Source organism: Lipophrys pholis (genome assembly GCF_963383615.2).
Source record: "Lipophrys pholis genome assembly, chromosome: 11".
Lineage (NCBI taxonomy): Eukaryota > Metazoa > Chordata > Actinopteri > Blenniiformes > Blenniidae > Lipophrys > Lipophrys pholis.
Window position 1 is genome coordinate 24,281,443 of NC_137631.1, and position 20,966 is coordinate 24,302,408.

The 20,966-nt window shown below is 40.4% G+C and overlaps 1 protein-coding gene across 2 annotated transcripts; it reads right to left on the reverse strand.

Moving 5' to 3' along the window:
• Window positions 1–29: 29 nt before the first annotated feature.
• Window positions 30–18,025, reverse strand: rspry1 (ring finger and SPRY domain containing 1). Of its 2 annotated transcripts, XR_013935805.1 has the most exons (16): window positions 17,668–18,025; window positions 15,879–16,487; window positions 13,564–13,616; window positions 10,327–10,439; window positions 9,758–9,884; window positions 9,159–9,217; window positions 8,469–8,535; window positions 7,274–7,405; window positions 7,025–7,140; window positions 6,778–6,921; window positions 6,559–6,670; window positions 6,193–6,295; window positions 4,391–4,543; window positions 2,910–3,014; window positions 1,902–2,162; window positions 32–1,774 (listed from the first exon to the last, which is right to left on the reverse strand). XR_013935805.1 is itself a non-coding variant. In XM_080475434.1 (15 exons), exons 2-15 carry the CDS (start codon window positions 16,274–16,276, stop codon window positions 2,066–2,068), a joined length of 1,779 nt encoding a protein of 592 aa, XP_080331560.1. In that variant the 5' UTR covers window positions 16,277–16,487; window positions 17,668–18,025; the 3' UTR covers window positions 30–2,065. The 2 variants fall into 2 exon arrangements, 1 of the variants encoding a protein (XP_080331560.1); XM_080475434.1 differs by having other exon boundaries at window positions 30–2,162.
• Window positions 18,026–20,966: the final 2,941 nt, after the last annotated feature.

Consider the following 20,966-nt stretch of genomic DNA (forward strand, 5'->3'; position numbering starts at 1 on the left):
TCATAGAGAAAGCACAAGCCAGTCATTCAAAAAATAATCACATGAACATACATTTATTACAAATATTACAATCCAGGAAACAACAACTCTTCACTAAGTCACATCTTTGGGAGCTCATGGGGTCAATTTCCTTAGATGTTTTAAATACAATGTATTCTTTACAATCCTGAATTTCATCTCAAACCACAGAGACGGCTTTTCTCACCGCTCCCATGTCTGTATAAGGTGCTCCAGAAAATACAAGGTAAACACTGACCAGACCAGCCTGTTGTCATACCGACAGATGCATCACAAACCATTCTCATAGTCTGAATGATTTTGCACATTCTCTTCATGCAGTTTGGTAGACTACCAACTCGTTCATAAAGAATTTGATCAAAATCAAGTTATCACTCTTAGAATTTGGATTTTTAAAGAACTATAAATAGAATTTGTCTTGAACCGCAGTCTTTCGTTAATATGGTTACTCGTCTCAGATACACAAATGTAATTCAGTCAACCCAGAGATGCTTCAAGTATAGGATGGACAGACGGAAAACACGAAGCTGGAGAGAGAGGGAGGGGCATGGAGAAACTGCAGAATGAGCATGTGTCGTGTTATACAGAGCACAAAAAGTGGGAAACCACATTTCACTCTGTCAGAAGTCCAATTCCCAGTTGATGCCGTCGGACACATTTTTTTTCTTCTTTTGGACAAGATCAAATATGTCAGCCGGGAGTCTTACCAAGTGTGCTGTGATTTGTGGCAGGTGAAGCACATTTTTCTAGAGTTGCTGTGAGGGGCTTTTCTCAGCCGAATCAAACAACACACTACATCTCAATCCTGTAAACTTCACATTTGCATAAACAATTTACCGCTTATCGTCATTTATAATCACAAAAATCAAATCACATCTTGTGGACTGAAAATTGTCGTCCTAACACAGACACACTTATGTCATCACACAAATTAAGACATAATTATTTGTGTTGGTTCCTAAAATGACTGACTGGAGCTACATTGTTGCCAAACTGTGAGCACCAATCAAGTAAGACCAGCTCAATCCAGACGTTTGAGAAGGGGTGGTTACTTGCAAACATGCTTCAAAATGCACATTTGTAACTGGGTCCACAAAAGCACAAAAAAGCAGCAGGGTCAGCCACGCTGAAAATCAGGTACTTCTACTACAGACTTGAAGTATGATTTAAGTCATGACATTTCTTTTTCTGAGTGGAAGCTGATTTTGGAAACGTTTCGTAAACTAAATCTGAAATACAGAACTCAAGAAATCAACCTGTAATTTACCGTTTTCTGACACAAGAAAGCAATTATCTGATCATTCCCACACAATGCAGTTTTTACAGTGACAAACCTGGCTTGTGGGCGATGAAGAAGCGTAGACAGTAAAGCTGCCACAAGTGTGGGTGTTGCACAAGAGGATGAAAACGCTACCTTGAGGAGACAATTCGTATACCTAGAGCCAAAAAACAAGGAGGTGAAGATGCATCTCAAATTCATTTGTACCTTGGGTTTAATACTGCTCTACAGGCTGCCTCTGTCACTGCTACCCAGCCCTGAGAGACCTTCAGACGTGTGCGTGACGGTGATGGGCTTAAATAGTTGTAGCCTCGGAGCTGAAAGCGTGGCGGAATCCTTCCATCTGGATGATGTTGTCTCATGATAACACAGGGGCTTGCAGATGAGAAGTTGGTTTAGCGTCCTAATCTGATGAAAATGTCCCCGCTCTTCATAGAAACACACCGAGTAGAAAGTAGACGATTCTTGGCCCAGTTCCTGCAGCGAGTTGTCAGAAGGATACAAAAGAGGTGACGCAGGTAAATGAAGAAAAGCTCCGGAGATCCAGCTGTGGTTTGAGCCCCCCCCCCCCCCCCCCCCGGATCCTCTTTTTTCCTCTCCTCACCTCCATCGCTACCTCCTCTGACCAGAACTCGCAGTTCTGGCGTCGTCACAATGTCGTGGTACTGTCCTCACAGCCCTGACGGGTGAGGGGAAGATGGAGGAAGAGGAGGAGGAACATGTGGGGCTCGTGTGTCTCTCCTTGCCAGAGAAAGGGCGGGAAGTGTGTCAGGAGACATGTGCAATGAGTCTGACACGGGTCTGGATGTCTTGGCGGCACAGCGGGCACGTCTCTAACTGTAAGGCACACTCCATACACATACCACTGAAAGAAATCACAGCGAAACCAAGTATTACCATGAGTTTTAGGACAAAACAGAAGAACGGGTGAAAGGTCATTGAGACATGGACAGTGGAAGACTGGCGCTTTTCCCCACTAGTACCTACTTGGCCCGACTCGCCTCGCCTTCGTTTCAGTCGTTTTCCCATTACAATGCAGTACCACCGCGGTGTGGGTGAAGCCATCAGAGCTTTTCCCCATCGTGCACAAGTAATCAACTCTGAAAATTTTGTGTCTCCTGATGCGCATTTGGAAGAGTAGAGTTACAACTCTGCGTTGGATATCAGCTCAAATTATTAATATTACAAAATGAGGATTGTTACGATCATGTTTTATTGTCAAAGATGTTTTTCACTATACTGTGTTTCGGTTTAACTGGTGCCCCTGTTAATTGGTGACCTACTTCTTGCAGCAGCTGATGTTAACATCAGACAAAGAAGCAGTAAGATACTTTAAACTTAAATGGAAATGCAGTTAAATGGCGTTCACCAGGACAGCAATGGATTTTGGTCAGATTTTTTTTAACATATAATGTGACAAGGAAGCCGGTCATCAGTTAACAGGGAAACCAGTTCTTCCGACACATCGGTTGTATCCAAAAGGCTAAAAGGCGAGGCCATCAGTCGTTTCGAGCAGGTACTAGTGGAAAAGCATCTCCACTGTAGTGACCCACACTAACTACCTTGCATACGCCACAAGTCTGCCGTAGCTCCGCAGTTCATGCACACTTACCCATGTCCACAGGGCCGCAGCTCTGTGTCAGCCATGACGTCACAACACAGCGTGCAGCAGTTGTCTCGAATGCTAACCTGCTTCAGCAGGGCAAGGCGCCGGTGTCTGGTGAGAGAGAACAAGCAAGTGTGCATTCCCCATTAGAAGATCCCATTTGATAGTGTTCGACCAATATCTAATAACATATCAGCTCCTGTCAAAGCAACATTTTTTGTTTAGTATTTAGAAAAATATGAACCACAGTAAGTGGAGTACATCAGCATGAAGCTCTACAATCGTCCCCTCATACACTGTTTGGATTTACCGCTGTTATGTGGACAGGCCACCAACTGTGGCTGAGCCCAAGACTCATTTGTTTATGATCATTTCAGAGGTCCTCTGAGGGGCAGCTGGTCAAGTCTTCATGCAGCAGATGGTGTCAACACAACTTTTATTATTACAATATTCATCCACTTCGCTGCTCTGATTCCCTACTGAAATAAAGCATAGCTACAACGCATATGGGATTATCTTACAGCTCTATTGGTATTATTCGACAGGTATTGAATACACTTCTAAATTTATTCTTATGTCTACAGAGAGTATCATCATAGTTTGTCAGAGCAGCTTATTTGTAATGGACCTTGATTGTAAAGGTGCTGCTGCTGGAGAGTTGAATATATGACTTCCTGATACACTCCGAACAAGTCAGAGCATCTCCAGTTTGGTTAAGAAAATATTAAAATTTGACTGTCAAATTCGCAGATTTTAAAAAGTAGAATGTTACAGGTTCATTTTTATTATAATTCAGTTTGTCAGCTAAAGCCAACGCTCACCATCTCGTTTTCTGGGCATTCAGCTCCACTTTCTGGACAGACTTTGTTCTACATTATATATTCTGTTAATATCATCATATTTAAGATCAGTCCTTCCCAATATGAAGTCCAGGACCCATGAGAGGAGTGCCAGAGATTACATTAATGGGCAATGAGGCTTTTCTCTGCTTTAACTTTGCATGTCATTAAAACCCATAATAGCATAAACAGCATCTAGAAACTGCCCAGTGCTTTTTTTTTTTTTTTTTTGAGGGTGTTGTTGTTAACTTTTCCATGTTAATGAGCGTGGGTGTTTAAAACAGTTCAGTGAAGCCAAATCCTGTCTGCTAATCAGTGATTGGGGGGGTTCACAGGGGGAAAACTTTTTGAAAAATACTGAGTCTTTTAACTAGATTACAAAAACTAAAAGTCTTAAAATCTGTTTAATGACACCAACACATTAATGAGTGATGAAAAAGCTCTATATAGACGAGTGAAACCCCAAATGATTAGTCATGTTGGTTTCATGCCATACCAGTGCATTGGACAGAGTGTAAACACATGATTCACCAGTCAGAGGAGGGTTGGTAAGGACAACAGATTGTAAGAGTTTTAGAGAGCAGCATGTTGTGTATTAAAGGTGCTTTGAAAAAAAAAATTTAATAAACTTAAGGGACTAGTTCTTACCTTGGGAGGATGATCTTTTCACTGGGTAGCAGAGAAGCAAAGTCATTAAAGGTGCTGAACTTGACAGAGGGAGGGTGACGAAAAGGCTTGGCCCCAAAGTTAAACTCGCACTGCTGGTACGACATAAAGCTGGCTGCCGCGAAGAAACCGGACCTGACGGAGAGAAACAGAGTGGTTAATGCACAAGAAAGTGATTCATCCCTGGCATTGCTTCTTAATGAAGATACAGATTCAAAACATGGCAGACACCAGGGGTGGGATGCCGAGCAGTAAATGATACGATGAGCACCGACGAGAGTCTAAAACTGCTGTGGAGCACCTGAACTGAACCGTGACCTAAAGTGGTGTCGGTGAATGCAAAGTGAAGAAGGAATACAGACTCTAATGCAGAGGTTTGTTTATTTGGGAAGCATATTTGCGTAGGAGCCGAGTCAAAAACCTGCCCATTATGCTTGCAGTGTCCAAGCATTAATTTTTTTTCACACCGCCAGATATTGATACAAGTTATCTATAATCACTGTAAACTTTCATACTACTGGAGTAGTTCATTCCTGAGGGGTGACTTGAATACAGCACACACGAGAAGATGTGCATTATAGGCAGAAATCATGCTATGTGTAGGGCACAGATGTTTTTTTTGTTGTTGTTTATAAACAAATAAAAAAAGAGCTGCAATCCTGCAGCTCCAAATGGTTGATCGAGAGGCACGCCTGCAGCGAGTCAGTATGGTGGGAAAAGACGTCACCACACGCTGCTATAATGATTGACCGTCAACAAGCTCCTCAAACAGTGTTCAGAACAGAAACAAGCACAGGAGAATAGATGGAGGAAACAAGAAAGAAAAAAGAAAGTTTGGCTCTGGAGTAAAAGAGACAGAAAAAGTCCAAAACAGGGGAAACTTGTGCTGCTTTCAGAAATGTCATGTAAATAAAAGACATTCAAAAGTCCATCCAGGACTAAAATGTCCTGTGACAAAATCAGTCACACCAGTCCGATGACTGGTGGAATTTCAGTTGAACAGTTCAGCTAATGTGTTAAAGCAACACTGAAATAATGCAGAAATGTTCAGATCAAGGTTGGACACACCAAGAGAGAGCATGACAAGAAACTTCACAAAGTAACTAGTTGTTGTTTTGTTATAAATAGAAGTAGTATCAGTGTTCTTGGCCAAAGGTGTCCTCATAATTTCCTTTTTGCGTGGGACCTTCATTGCAACCACATCCACCTATACAAAGTTAACAATCACCATAGAAATGTGAATAGCTACAATCTGTAGTCTGATTATTATCAAGAACACTTGCTAAAATAAACTTGCTACTGAATATAAATGATTTCACTTTACAGGTTGAAACTTCTTAAAAAAAATAGAAACCCTTACAAGTCTTGCATAATATTGCAATTTTATGTTACAGTACTACATAGCCCAAACAAAATAAATGCATGACCCACTATTTTTGAATTCATTTATGAATGTTGCAATTGAATTTTTTTAATCCTTGGTAAGCACTAATTTAAATGAAAAACACCAAATAAAATCCACATAAAATAGGACTGTCCTCTGAGGGCCCACATTGTGTTTCTCTAGTTTTGCTATTTTGATTAATCAACCGCAACATTTTTGTGTGATTACACTTTAAGACAGTCATGTTTTCTGACTTGGCCATATTCCATTCTATTTCTAAGACTGCTAAGGACCAATCATCAGTGACCCAAAGGCCACAGTTATTTCCTAGACCATAGTTTCGAATCATGAAATAACACCCCCAAAAAAACAAAAACAATTTGATCATGGGAGAACTTACGTTGCTGATGAGAAGACCTGTTTCTCTGGGGGCAGTTGATGTCCATTTAGATAAAAGATCATCTGCTTCTTGCTGAGATCCAACAGGAAGCCGATGGCATCTCCTAAACAGGACACACACCAGAATAAACCCTTGGCAACGCTGCTATTACTGTTAACCCTCTGTGTAGGAGGCAAGGCAGAGACTGAATGTTGGCAGTGATAAGAGTGTAGGAGTTAAAATACAAATCAAAAAATAACCAAGGGACACAACAATAATGGAGCACGTCCCAAATAAACAAGCAAGATATTAAAGATGACTTCACTGCTTGTGGTTTTTTTAATGTCTTGAGGTTCAACTATGTGTGATCATGTGAGCAATTCATACCCTCCTTCCAGCAGGGGTGAGAGTGAGGTTTACTGCGAGCATTGTACCAGATGAGCTGCCTGCAGCCATCATACGCACATGAGTATTCATCATCTCCTATCCCATAACCTTCCTGAAACAAAAAAAACAACAACAATCAGATAAGAATAATTGGAGACGAACAATCTCAAGAGAGGGGTTCCTAAACGCTTGAGAATGAAAAACACTGAAGAGTCGTACGTGATTTAAGAACTTGCTGTCCTTGGTGGCCCATCCAATCTGCATTACCCCTGACGTAATGACAGTCACCTCATAGTACCAAACCCCTGAATCCACACAGAATGTACAACGCACACTCTCAAAGGACGAGGCGTCACATCGTGCCTGAAAACAGGAGCAAAAAAACAAAAGGGTGAATCACCCAATTCCTCCAGGATTTATGGTGGATTTGGTGAGTGTTACACCTCATCAGCGGACACACACTGACCTCGAGACCACTTGGAGAGATCTTGAGGTACTCGCTGACATCGTTGCTATTGAGCATGGCGTTGATATTGGTGAGATTGACCTTTTCATACGTGAACTGGCGCCCTTCCTTTAGGACTGGACGACACAAGAAACAATTTATTTCAACAAAGAGTCAAAACACAAAAATCAAACAGGACTCCGTCATGGTGAAATCTGTTTAATATGCAATTCCACACAAATTCAGTGATTGAAGCATGGGGATACTCACACAAGTTGTCAAGGCTCCACTGGGAACAAAATCCAACCTGCCTGTTGAGATAATCGGGATGCTCTGCCCACGACTCCAGGACAGCGAGTCTATTGCTGATAGACGACTCTGATACTGTGAGTTTGTTCTCACCTGAGGGCAAGAAGATGCCGATTAAACCAATTCACTCCAACTCGGCACCAACAAAACATGAGGGGGAAGATTAGCAAGTTATAAATAACTGGCACTAAAAGTCAATGGGCTTCATTTACGTGTTGTGTTTTTACCGCATCTGCAGCATCAAAGAACATTACATTCATACATTCACTCACACATCAATGATGATAGCTGCTCGATCTCTACTGGGAGTTTGGGATGAAGCTCAAAGGCCTTTGACAAATGAACAGGGAAACTTTTGGATTGGAAGAAGATTTGCTCTACGAACTGAGTCACAGCCACCTACAGGTTGAAATTTTGGCAGTTCAAAGAGCCACACACACACACACACACACCAGAAACCTGCCTTGATTCATAAAAATAGACATCAACCTACATTTTATTGAGAAGACAGTGTTTGTATTCATTTAATTAGGTCACTAAAACAGAGGTACAAGTGTTTTAATAGGAAAAAAATGACACCAAAAATCTGATTAAATGTCTCTTGTGCCAATACAGTAATACAGATGTCTATAAAGGCCCCCGTAACAGGAAAAACATAAATAAATGCCTTTTATGAAGTTACCACAATGTGTTGAAACTCAGGTGGGTGTGATGCCTCTCAAATCAGAGTATTAACTAGCTGGAATCTTCAGAATATAACAAACAATTAGCGGATGATGTTTATTGTCTGTTCAGCAGCCCCCACATCATTGGAACTTGCGCTGTAGTTTTTAAGCTGGATGCACTTCCAGCCAAAACCAATAATAAAAACCAAGTTGTCCATAATACAGATTCCCATTCTTAAACCCGATAGGCTTGGATATTAAAAAGGACAAACTGCAGTGAATTCTATAAAGAACTATGATTTCTTAACGTAGTATTTTAAATGCATCTACTAAATAGCCGACATCCGGCATTCATCAGTAAAAGTGAACACAGTGGCACAGTAAAGGCTTCTTAATATAATTCTGGTTCACTGATTTTCTAAAGTTCCTTTCAGACTTGTTTCACTTTTCCAATTGTTAATCGTAACCTCTGGGATGTTAAGTGCACTTACTGGTTTGGGAGAATTTCTCGAGAGCAATGAGGGCAAACAGCATGACAGTAGGGTGGGCCTCAGAGCTCTGAAGGAGAACAAAAAAATACTGTTAGTGGGATTCAATTAATAGACGTTTAATTACTTGTTTATTCAGTCTAAAACCCATCATTTCAGTTTAATTGTAGCTTGTGTTAGAAATTCATTTCAAAAAAAGTTTTGTTACATTCAGAAACCAATCTGACAACCAGGAGAAACTTATTAACCACTTCACTTTGCTGCCTACACTTCAATCAATGTCAAAATTCTAAAATACTGTCACTCAAAAAAGAAACACAAAGACTTACTTTAAAAAAAATAAAAATAAAATAAAAAGCGAGAAGAACCTTTAAAATTGTGACAAATTCTTTTCCACCTAATGATTATGCCGCTCTCTTTGTTGGACGTGATCTCACCGGGGATTTGGAAGGCTTTGGACAATCTACAATCTGGCGCCCTGACTTGATTAAACATGATTACACATCACGGATTAATTTATAGCTTGAAAGCTGCATTTGCACAAATAGTCAGCATCTTACTCTGCTCCCACAACTGACCGCAGAATAGGTATAGCCGTCACTTTACAAGTGAAGCGACTTAAATCCAATTGCAAAGCTTTCAGCTTGTTAACTGAATTGCATATTTAAATATGAGGTGTCAGTGTTTGCTCACCAGGCTCTCTAAAAGGTACTCAAGGGTTCCAGCGCTCAACAATCCAATACTGGCTGGTCCTGTGGAAAGAAAGAAATAGGAAAAAAACATGTAAAAAGGGAAAATCAGAATAGAAATAAAACCAAATAAAAAGATTAAAAAAACCCAATCTTCATCATGACAGTATTAATTTATTCCTGTAATGAAATCTGTAAACAGTTTAGAAAAGGTACGTCGTTAACAGCGCATCATGAAGACAAATCTAAACCTCGCTTTTCAGAAAGTCTCTTCTGCTTCTGAAAATGCAGATCAGCTAAGCTAAGGCAGTTAAATCAATGACAAGTATACCATCTGACCATCACACCTGGCATTTGGGAATATCTCGTACACGGACGGAGAGACTCTGCTTAAGCCGGAGCTGTGTATGTCCCTCACACTCTGCACTTTACCTCACATCTACATTCTGACACAATGAACTGGAGAAAGTGAAATTTGAATGTGTCAGAAGCAGGACAATGAGTCAATCGAGGATTTGAGCCTGTTTGACAAATGCCTATACGTGATGGATAGATGACTGGGCTGGTGCATTTCCAAAAGAAAAATCAAGACAGATACTTTACCAGCCAGTTTCTCTGCCAGGCATCCCAGGACAGCTGTGGTGTTTCTGTGTTTAGCAGGGTTTAAAGCATCCTGTTGCGCAACAGCCGAACTCAGACTCAACATGTCGGAGAGTTTCTGAAGGGCATCCTGGAAAAAGATCACATGCCGATTGTTACTGTGAAGGGCATGTACACAGTTTCCATGTAAAAATCTAAAGCAAGGTAAAATACTGCACATTCAAATTAATTTCATATTGAGATACTAAAGCAAATGTCTGTTTAACTGCAAAGAGAACAGAGTCTTCTGTCCTCAGGTGACTCTAGTCAAGGAAACAGGGGGTCCTAACAAGATTTTGTTTGTTTCAAGCAGAAGAAGCAGGGGTGCTGAAAAAGCAGTGGTGAAAGTCTAATGTTACAGACGGACAACCTAAAATCATATTGCATCTGGCCATCTGGTCTGTGAAGATGGATCACATTAAATCAGAAAATGTAAAAGAAGCACACAAAGCAATTTCCTAATTTGAGTGAAAACTCACAAACCGATGAGGGCTGTGTTGATCTACTTTCTAGAAAATGGGTCAGATTCAAACCTTGGTGGGGAGAGGGCACTCGTCCAGCAGAAGGGTGATCACTGCGGGGCCAAGTGGATCATCCAATGGGATCACTCGAATCAGAGACTGGACAACCTCCAGCCAGCCATCGTCTCGAAGAAAAGTGGGGGGAAATGAAGTCGCCATTTAAGTCACAAATCATACACAGTACACACCATCAGCAACACAGCAAAGAGCCAATGTGGCAGTAAGATAACACTACGTTATGGTCTTCTTCATGACAATTTAAAGGGGACATATCATGCTAAATCCACTTTTTTAGCCCTTAAATGCATGTTGTTGTATATTTAGAGTGTTTAGAAGTACAGAAAAGTTCAAAGTAGTCTCTTCAGGTGCTCCGTTGATATCTTTATATTCTGTTTTGGTCATATTTTGCGATCGGTTTCGATTTTTCTATTCTCTATTACGTTTTTTGAACAATGACGTCACAGTATTCTCAGCGGAACTGCCAAATTAGGACATCGACATTTCGAGCAATCCGCCATTTTTGTTTCTCGCTGCGATTTTGTAGTCCAACCGAAGTTACGAGAGGATAAGTCGAAATGTTCGGTTGTTGGATGTAGTAACCCACAAGCTTCGTTACACCGTCTCCCAGCATCAGAACCTTTTCGAAGTGCCTGGTTGAGTTTTATTTTTCACAGAAATGTACCCACATCTGTGGGTAAGGTCATTTTTGTGTGCGCGAATCACTTTAAGGACGACTGCTTCAGCAACCTCCGCCAGTATAAAGAAGGATTTGCCGAAAGACTTCGTCTGATTGAGCGGTCAGTTCCTTCTATCTATGGAGACGACGAACAGAGCACTTCGGTAAGCTGTATATAACGCTAAAAAGTGTGATGATAAGACGTCCCTGTCATTGTTTTGTTAGCATTAGCAGTTGCACCGTCTTCATATGTTAGCGCTGTGTGCTCGTTTTAGATTATAATGTAACTTCTGTGTTAAATAGTCGTTGTAATACAGGCAGTATTGTAGTAGTGGGCATGGATGGAGAAGTTAGTGTAAATATAGTAACACACCATTGCGTTACATCCATATGAAGACGTTGTTCTGTAGGTGCATCATCGTCATTTTCATCTCGCTCCGCCGGGTCCGACTCTGGCTCCAACATGTATGGCTGGATGGACAAATCTTCCGTTGTTGACATTTTGTAAATAATGTGTGAATATAAAGTTTCTGCGCCGCTAGATAATTGTATCTGTTCTATCAAACTACAAAGATGGCCGAACAGGGTGACGTTGAACCGAGTGTCACCTCTGCAACCTGGAGAGGAGGAGGGGTATGAAGTGTGTCATTTGCATTTGAAGAGACCGCCCCAAAACGAGTTGCTCTCAGAAGCGCATCAGAAAAGGGGTTGAAAAGGGGCCTGTGGAGCTATAATAATGAGGAATTCAGACCCAAGCATTGCAGTTTCGCGTTGTATAGACCACAACTGTATGATTTATATGTAAAAAGGAAGGATTTAAAAGCATGATATGTCTCCTTTAAGGCCATGGCACAATAAGACCACTACTAAAAGTTTATGTTTGGTGTAAGAGGTTAGTGGTGGGATGGGGATTCACTCTATGGTCAGCCTAGTATCAGTTGTGTTCATCTAACACAACCCACAGAAAATCAAGGTCTGCATGTTTGAGTTGTCAAAAAATGTAATGCTGAAGCTCTTCCCGTTGCAACCTTCAGTGGGATTCAAACCATGACATTGCAGCTACATTCCATTGTTAAATGGCTGTCTGAGGAACTTCCATTAAAAAAAATGTTGGAAAATGAAGATTTCAATGTAATACTCTATTTTCCACAACAAAGAAATATGCAAACAAACTTAAGGATATGTTTTATCTCTTCAAGTAGTTACGGTATCAAACCGGGGCATCATTCTCTGACTACTTGGACGTTTATTCACCAAAAAATGTCATCCAGTTTGGTCCTTTTATTCTTAATGCAAAAATACCAAACAGTGCCATTGCTTTCATAATGATACACGATAATCCAAATAACTGGACTCTGCAGACTACTTTGTCCCGCATTCAGTAATCAGTCTGCCTCACAATCACTCAAACATGCATTTCCTGTCCATTAGGTGACTCAGTAAGAAACCATCTCACACACTATCACTTATGAAAGCCAACTGGCTTATGAATAATGGAACAGAGCAGCACATGTCAAACAGAAAGTGACTGGACGGCTGACTGACTTGCTGCTTGACTGCCTTTAGGATTCACTTTCTGCAAGCTAATACAAGCTTGGCTGCTGTCAAGCCACAGAACACTGGTGAGCATCAAACATCCAATGTGAATGACACCAAGCCCAAATGCAGGAATTTAAAGGCCAGCCCACACATACACAGCATGACAACATCATCTATCAAATGCATATGAAGGTGCTTGAACAACAAACATTAGCTGAAGCTTTGAAAGGCGTCAACAGGCACAGACGTGTTTTGTGCACGTCAGAGTGCAATGGAAATGTGGGCAAACAATATTACATGAAAGTGCAAAAAACCAGATGAGCTATTTAAATATTGCTGCTCGTTGAGTGTAACGATCGTCACAACCAATCAGCAGAAGGCTTCATTCTAGCTCCTCTTTATCCGACCCGTTCCGTAGGGCTGGGTACCCCAACTGAAGGGTGACGGAAAATCGTAACCCTTCGGTACCAACCACAACTTTTGCAGTGGGGAGGCACTAAAACCGAAACCGTACACTACCGGCACATTCTGTACAGTGGAAACGAGGCTTAAATGACCCTGTGTCAGATTTCTCAACGGGGCACCAGTCTGGACATGCAGATCACTGCAGGTCGACTCGGGCCTTAAAAAAAACCAACAGCTTCGGGTATCCAAGAGTTACAGTGTTACTTCTGGTAGTTATGAGTCATTGAACCAATAGAATAACTTCTATGTGTTGGAAGAAAGGAAAGTTTATACAGCAGTGCTGCTTTGGCCATCCTCACATCAGTATTCAGCACAGCGATGCCTGATCAAAGAGCATCAACCACTGAGATTAACACAAGGTAGTTCATAAACAACCAGGTGACTTTGATCATTCAATATTTGAGTATGTCTGGTGTCAGAATGGATGCTAAATTACAAATACTAGTTTGATACAGTTAAAAAGGACTGCGACAACTTGCTGGTAACAATGCCGAGATATTCCTCCAAGGAATATTGACAGATCTTGTAGATCTAAGGTCAATGTTGTGTATATAAATAGTTTTCTTTACCTGTTTCTGCCATCTCATGCAGCGTGATCATAGAGTAAGGGGGTTCTTGGTCACTGAAAAAGAAAGGTTGAGATACAAAAATACATCAATTTAGTGTTTTTTAAAACACACTTTTACACGTTCATTGATGGTACATTGAGATAAAACCAGTTAATCACAATCTTTTTTGACTCCAAGATCACAACATTGACAACAATGCCAATAAATGATTCATACTTTGGAAAGCTGCTGCGCTTGCTTGTTCTGACCTGTCCCAAACTCATAATGTGATTATCACATCATCAAATCTATTTTTGATTGTTGGGTTTGTATTTCATGAACAGAAATGTAAGCATTAAACACAGATTCTCACCTGTACTTATCCCAGAAGGAACAAGAATAACTGAAGCTATTCTATCAATATAGCCAAAACTTTAACTAAACATACGATATTATTTCAACGAGTAAAATTGCCACAAGCATCCAACCTTTATTGTGGTAGTAACACGGGGTATTTTGTCACCATCTTATTCAACATTTGCCATGCTAAAAATGTTAAGGCTTTGGTTGAGAAACAACAGAATGAGAACCCTCATTAGATGTAATATTCTGATAAAAAAGAAGCACAAATACCCTTTGAAAATTCAGCGATGGAAGCAACAAGGTCACATGAGAAGATTTCAAAAGCACCTGAAGGTGGAACCAGCCACACAAAAGGGACACTCATGCAGCCTTGATACAATACAGAAATACGCAAGGCTGCTTCAAGCAGTGACTCAGGCCCTAATGGCCATAAGTGAATCACTATCAAAGATGAAATAAGAAAGATGCTCAGAAAACCCAATTTTCTGTGTCTACAAGATCCAGAAATCAGATTTGCTGTACTGTTGAACACAGTTATAAGATTTTGCACCATGTGCAGAAAAAAAAAAACGAAACACAGATTATTGACTGGTCAGTCACTAAAGTTCAGGCTGCTGCTATTGCTATGAAGATCAGACTGATAGCTCGTCAAAAATAATTGAAATGCCTTCACCGAATGTGGACCTAGTTAAATGTTCATATGTGCATGAGCACATCGTATGAACACACTACTTCAAAATGTGCCTATGATCGTTCAGTAAAGAAGAATGGGGAAGGTCATGTTTCACAGCAGCTACTGAGGCCATGCCAATCTTGCTAAATCATTGCAGCAAGTTATGAGTGAATCAAGAGAAGGAAACAAATAGACTTTTCAAAACATTTTTAAAAGTCTGCTCTTGTGTAGCTATAAGTAAACAACTGATCTGCACCTGCTTCTTAGAGCGCCGAGCATTTTCAATCTTAGGATCCGTCTTTATTTATGAGGTAAAATTCTAGTTTTATTGAAACCATTCTACTTCATAAAAGCAAAAAATAAAACACAGAGGAAACTTAGTCAAGGTAAGTTTATCCCATTTACACAGACACTATAATTGAAGTGATCAGATTGATGAGCCGTTTCATTACTTTTGGTAAGTGGATTAATGATAAAAGCTTCGTACTATGCACATAATATCCCACATCCAGCTTCACGCTGAAGTCTATCAATACTGAAGTTGGATTTGTTGGTTGCTAAACAAGCCAATAAACCTAATTTCTATTGAGACTTTCAACTGGTTGAAACTCTTTGAATATGCAGTATTGCCCAGTTGTGCTTTACCCTGGCCGGTTTTCTCAAAACTGGACTTTGTGCATATCCAACGTAGAGCAAAAATGTGCCATCTCCTTTAGTTCAATGGTGACTTCAATCAAATAGGGCCAATTTAATCTGATAGAAGCATTTTCATGGGATAGATCTTAAGATGGTCAGAGTTTAAATGAATTACATATGGTACATGTAGTCCCAGCTAATGATGTTCGTTTCCAGTACGGCTACACGATTTCATGTGATCCTGTTGAGTACTGTAATAACAGACATACAATATAAACACTTGAGTCTTTGGATTTTGGGTTTTGTTCTTCTAGATAACAGCAAATCCTTTCATATGTCTAATCATTTATGATAGTTCACTCTGTCCAGGCTTGCAATATACTTTATAGTCCAGCCATGGTTTGCATTAAAAATGTCAAACAGCAACATGAATTAAATAGTTAAAATACCTTAGCAGAAAGAGACTTTACTCAGTGATAAATTTGGATTTTACTGGCATAATCAACCAAAAATATGATTTTCTTTTTTCAAAAGAACAGCACACACTAAATGGTACTGACAGGACTATTAAATCTACAGGACATTAATTTGAAAGCTGTGCAAACCACTCTGACTCTTCCTTCCATTTTCACTTCTGAATAATTAATAGTGTTACCAGACTTACTTGTCTACAAGTGTCCTGATCACTGCTAGTGTGTCGAGCACCAAGCCGTCCACGTTCTGCTTCTTCCGCCTAGGTTCGTGTGGTCCTCGACCTCGTCGTGGTGGCCGGACAGGATCCCGGGGCCGGCTGCTCCGAGCCTCTCCCGCATCAACACCCACGCCCGTACTGTGATCTACTCGCCGAGCTTGTCCCCGTGTCGCTCTCGTCGACCCATGATGGTGGTCCTCCAAGTCACTATCCTCTCGGCACACACAGCTGTTACCCATGGTTCCAGTGCCGGAGACCACACTAGCAAGGGTCTCCCTGAATGGAGAAAGGGAGTTTGAGGACGAGAGGAAGAGCAGAACCCGAGCGAGGCTCCTGCAGGCACAGAAAGTGATCCAGGCGGCCACTATCATATCATTTGAAGAGCCTGGTTTTGAGGGATTCTTGTCCCCGTGGCCTGGGTGGGGTCAGCATAAAGGACCATTGTGTTCCCAAGTGGAGATTTGTTTGCGAGTAGTAACGTGCAGCTGGTTACATGGATGAGGAGGGGTCAGGTGACACAATCAGAAAACCTCTGATCACCATCAGAGGCTCAGGTCCAGCTTTCATCCAGAGCTTGCATGGCTGCAAAAACACAAACAATTGCAAAACATTTTAAATTTGTCATCGTAAAAGACCTCCATATTCATTATGAACCCCACAGAACACTCTAAGCTTCAAGTTTGGATTTAGACTCAGATGACCAATCATCCTCTCCTCATTTATTTTACAAACTCACCCGTTTCATAAGAAACATTTGTATCTTCACGATTTTCACCTATACTACACAAATCTACCATGGCCTTAGTGAAGCATTGGTTACTCTTCGTCAGTTCACACTATACTAGTTATACCTATACAATAGATTTCGTGGACATCCTGATCTATCATCCACTTATTCCTGTTTTTTAACCCTGTGTGAACATGTCCATAAAAGTGGCAATCCAAAGAGAAAAGCATACAAACATTCCAAACAATCCTGATGAGATATGGCATGTGTTCCCTGAGGTCTTAATGGGTTCATGCAATCCTCCATTCTTTTATTCATACAATTTTAGCGACATATTTTATTTTTTCGGTTTTTAGTGCTGCAAATTGTGACTCATGTCGGGGAAAGGTGCGATATAAATAAAATTGTATTCTATATTCATTAATGCTCAAAGTAGACATTTCCTTGTTCCTACTCATGTGACATTGTTGATTGTTGTTTTGCTTTAGTTTGTCCTTTAGCCTTCTTCTTACTTTGTTATAAACACTGGGATTATCTAGTAGCAATCCGGGCTGGAGACAAACAAGTACTTAAAATAACAAAATAAAGTATGTGAAATTAGACAAGTCTTTTGTAGTTGTGATTTCTACACATGTTGAGATTGCAAAACCAGTTCAGGAAATGACGGCATGTCTTTTTTATGGATAAACTAATTAAAAACAACAAAAAGTAAAAACTATGGAGCTGTTGCTTCATTAACAAAATAGCAAGATTGAAAAGAGTGTTTTCCATTCGGGTGAACGTCCACAGCGTGACGAGAGTAAGTTATTCGTATATTCATTTATTTGAGACACATTTTGCCGTTTCTGTTGACAAACATGAGTTTTCCCCTCCACTTAGCTGGCTAGCAAGCTAGCCACCCACTGAACAAGCACTGTAGCGTTATCAGTTCAAAATTAAACTGAACTTTCCCCGAACTTTCAACTCGGCAGCCGGCAAACGAGACTACGGCAGTTCGGGTCAGAGCGCTGGGGAGGAGGGGGGGTCGACACTTACGTTGACACCAGTCGAAAAACGCCGACATTCAAAACCAAAGTGTTGAAACAGAACGGGGAGCTAACGGGCTAGCTCCGCTGCCAGCCGTTAGCGTCGACAGCCAGACACTCCTCTGGTCCTCTGGTCCTCCGGTTCTCCCGTCACCCGTCAGCCGTCAGCCGCCGCGGACAAAGCCTGGCGCGCACCGGGACCCGGCCGGGGTGTCGCGGTGTAAATGCGTTCACACAACCCGCAACACAGAACAAAAGCCAGCGTCGTTTACGGCCAACTGCCAGTGCACATTTGCTTTACGATGCTACTGTATCGCTAGCCGCGCGCTAAGTTCCGTAGCGGTGGCAGCTCAAGGCTCCTCATCATCATCATCATCATCATCATCATCATCAGCTGGGGATGAGGTGGAGGCGAGGCTGAAGGGAGGAGTGATGATGGGGGAGTGAGGGAGGGGGTTCAACCTAAAACAAGGCTAGATTAAATCATTTGATCTCCATCACCCCATGTTTTACGAACTGGAAGACTATTTTATGCCCTAAATGAAATATATCGCTTAGATTTTTGTTTCTAACCAGGAATAACCTCGTTGAGATTGAAAGTGTCCTTTTCAAGAGTGTCCTGGCCAAGACATTATAAAAAGTTTCAGACAAAACAGGCAACTGTACACATAAAGCATATAAGAAAATGTCAATACTGCAAAAAAATATTTTGCCCTTAAATTAAATTAAGTCCATCATTCAAAACATCGGCAGGCAGATGTGTCTGTCTCCAAGTCACTAAGCATCCTCTTATAAGAGTCCAGCGAAACCAGGTTTTTGAGTTTCAGGTATTTTTTGTGGTTGTTCCAACCAAATGGAGCCACAAACCTGAACGCCTTTTCCCATAGTTCAGTCCTGACTGTAGGAACACACAGTAAAAGAACATCATGCAAGCAATTAGAGTCCGTGTATCTCTGATGGGAGCAAATCTAAAATACATTTGTGAATAAGAACACACCAATGATTGAGTCTCCCAGTATATAAAGACCATCCAACATACAGTAAGCAATGATGTGTCAGACATTTAAAATTGGTGATGAACCTCAGAGCTCCATGATAAACTGTATGCAGGGACTGTAAACTACAAGAGGAGGCATGCATAAACAGAACATAACCATAATCCAGATTTCCTCTTTGCTTTTAGCTTTTTACACGCCATTCCTCATTTTCTGTTTTTCATTCCCTTTGACAATATTGGCATAATAACAATCTGATATTAATAATGTCTATTATGGTCTTAATCCTTTGTTTAAGCAGTTTTAAGACTTTTCGGTGCATTAAGCTCCCTGTATGTCAAAGAACTGATTTCAGAGTTTTGTCCATAAATCTTTGAATAGTTTCAGGCCTAAATACTTCTCAGATTTACCAGATTTACTTGTAGAATATGAAACATCCTGACCCCTGAAGTCCTCAAGATGAGGTTTATTAAGTGTTCCCAGAGTCAGAGGAAACAGGGTGAAGCAGCGTTTTATTTACCACACTCTTCACCTGTAGAACAAACTTTCTGAACATCATTTCTTTTAAATTAGGACATAAAATACTATTACTTGCTCAGGCCTACCATTAAACAGTATAGATTGCACTTATTGCATTAATCACATCTTAATAAAACGTTTATTTTATTTCTTGTACTTTTAATGCCTTTCGTAAATGCTTTGTTTTTATGTATTTTCCTTGTGTCTGATTGATGCTATAGAAATATACTCACCTTGCCTTGCCTTATTCACTTAGGAGACATAACTAAGCATCTATCATTATTCATCAATACAAAAATCAATTGACAATATTGTAAAACTGATCACACTTACTGTAGGATTTACAGCCCAAAAAAATCAAATTTCTTGCAGGATTATGTTTTGAGACATAAACAGTTGTTCTGTTTCTGATGCATTTAGCATATCACAGTAACTCATTGCAACAGCCTGTGTTTGAGTAAAAGACAATCAAACATAACATTTTCTAAATCACATCCAATGTGAGTTTATGTAAGATTGCCTTAATATGCAAAAACAACCCAGAATAAATGCGGCATTTCTTCAATTATATAATTACAAGGTCGAACACCATTGATCTTAAAATAATCTTCACAATCAATTTTGATGGTAATCCAAATGGTAGGTTTATTGACACCAACATCACTTCATGAAATCTGGCCTTTCTTGACCAGGTAATTCATAATTTGCGTGAGTCATACACTCTGCTTCGATCCAGGGCCGTATTGAAGGAATTGTTGCGGTACATCCCAGTCTTGCTCAGAGTCGTGGAGAATTTATGAGATTTAGGGTGGAAGGTATACGGCGTGGTTTCATAGACTGGCTGGTGACGGCCATAGTCACCGTATGTGGTCCTGTACAGGAGACTCTTGAAATTTGCTTTTGCCCCTGATGCGGACTCTGAAGTTTCAGGTTTGCCCATGTAAGAGAAGACAGGGTTTCCAGGGTTGACACATGGCTTTGGATCATCTATCTGTTGTTCTTGATGGAGTGATGTCGTTGACATATCTACAAAGGATAATGACATATCACAAGTTTACATGACATCTCCAACCGCTTGAATGCAAGATTGCACAGGAGTGGCCATTTTTGTGAGAACAAATGTAGCCCTGAAGAATTAACTTGTGCCATAATCTAGCTGAGAAAAAAAAAAATTCAACTATATGGCTTAAACAAATTAGATAAAGTCACCATCAGACTTACCAGTGATCTGATATTTACTGAGAGTTTGGATTTTCAGAAATATGCTGTATCTTTGACACTGAATAAGTAAATATCTGAATTACTCTTACTAACAATAGTAGCCAGTTAATTCACAATAAAGATGCACAGATTGCCATAACAACACAATCCAGCAATCTTGGATATTAAATCTGTTTTTCAAATCTCTTTGTCTATTTCTTTAAACAGCAAAAACCAGATTACAGCGAAGGTGTTGACCGTGGCAGTCAAGTAAACAGCCAGTATAATCTTACCCAGTGATAGATCATCTATACATTTACTGTTAAATCGCTGGAGAAAAAACCTCAGTGAGGCTCTGATCTTACTATTTGATAATATTTGTTCAATAATTACCTTCAAATCGAATAAAAGAACAAAATACCACCGAGTTGGCAGGTCAGCTTCTTTCTCACCACACCGTGGCCAAAGCGTATGGTTACCATGGAAACCATTAAACATTATGAATCAAGTCAGCATAAACCTTTGTTTGGTGAAAATATTTTTAAAAAAATGAAACTTTAATTAAATGTGAAGTCATCCAACAATCACATTATAT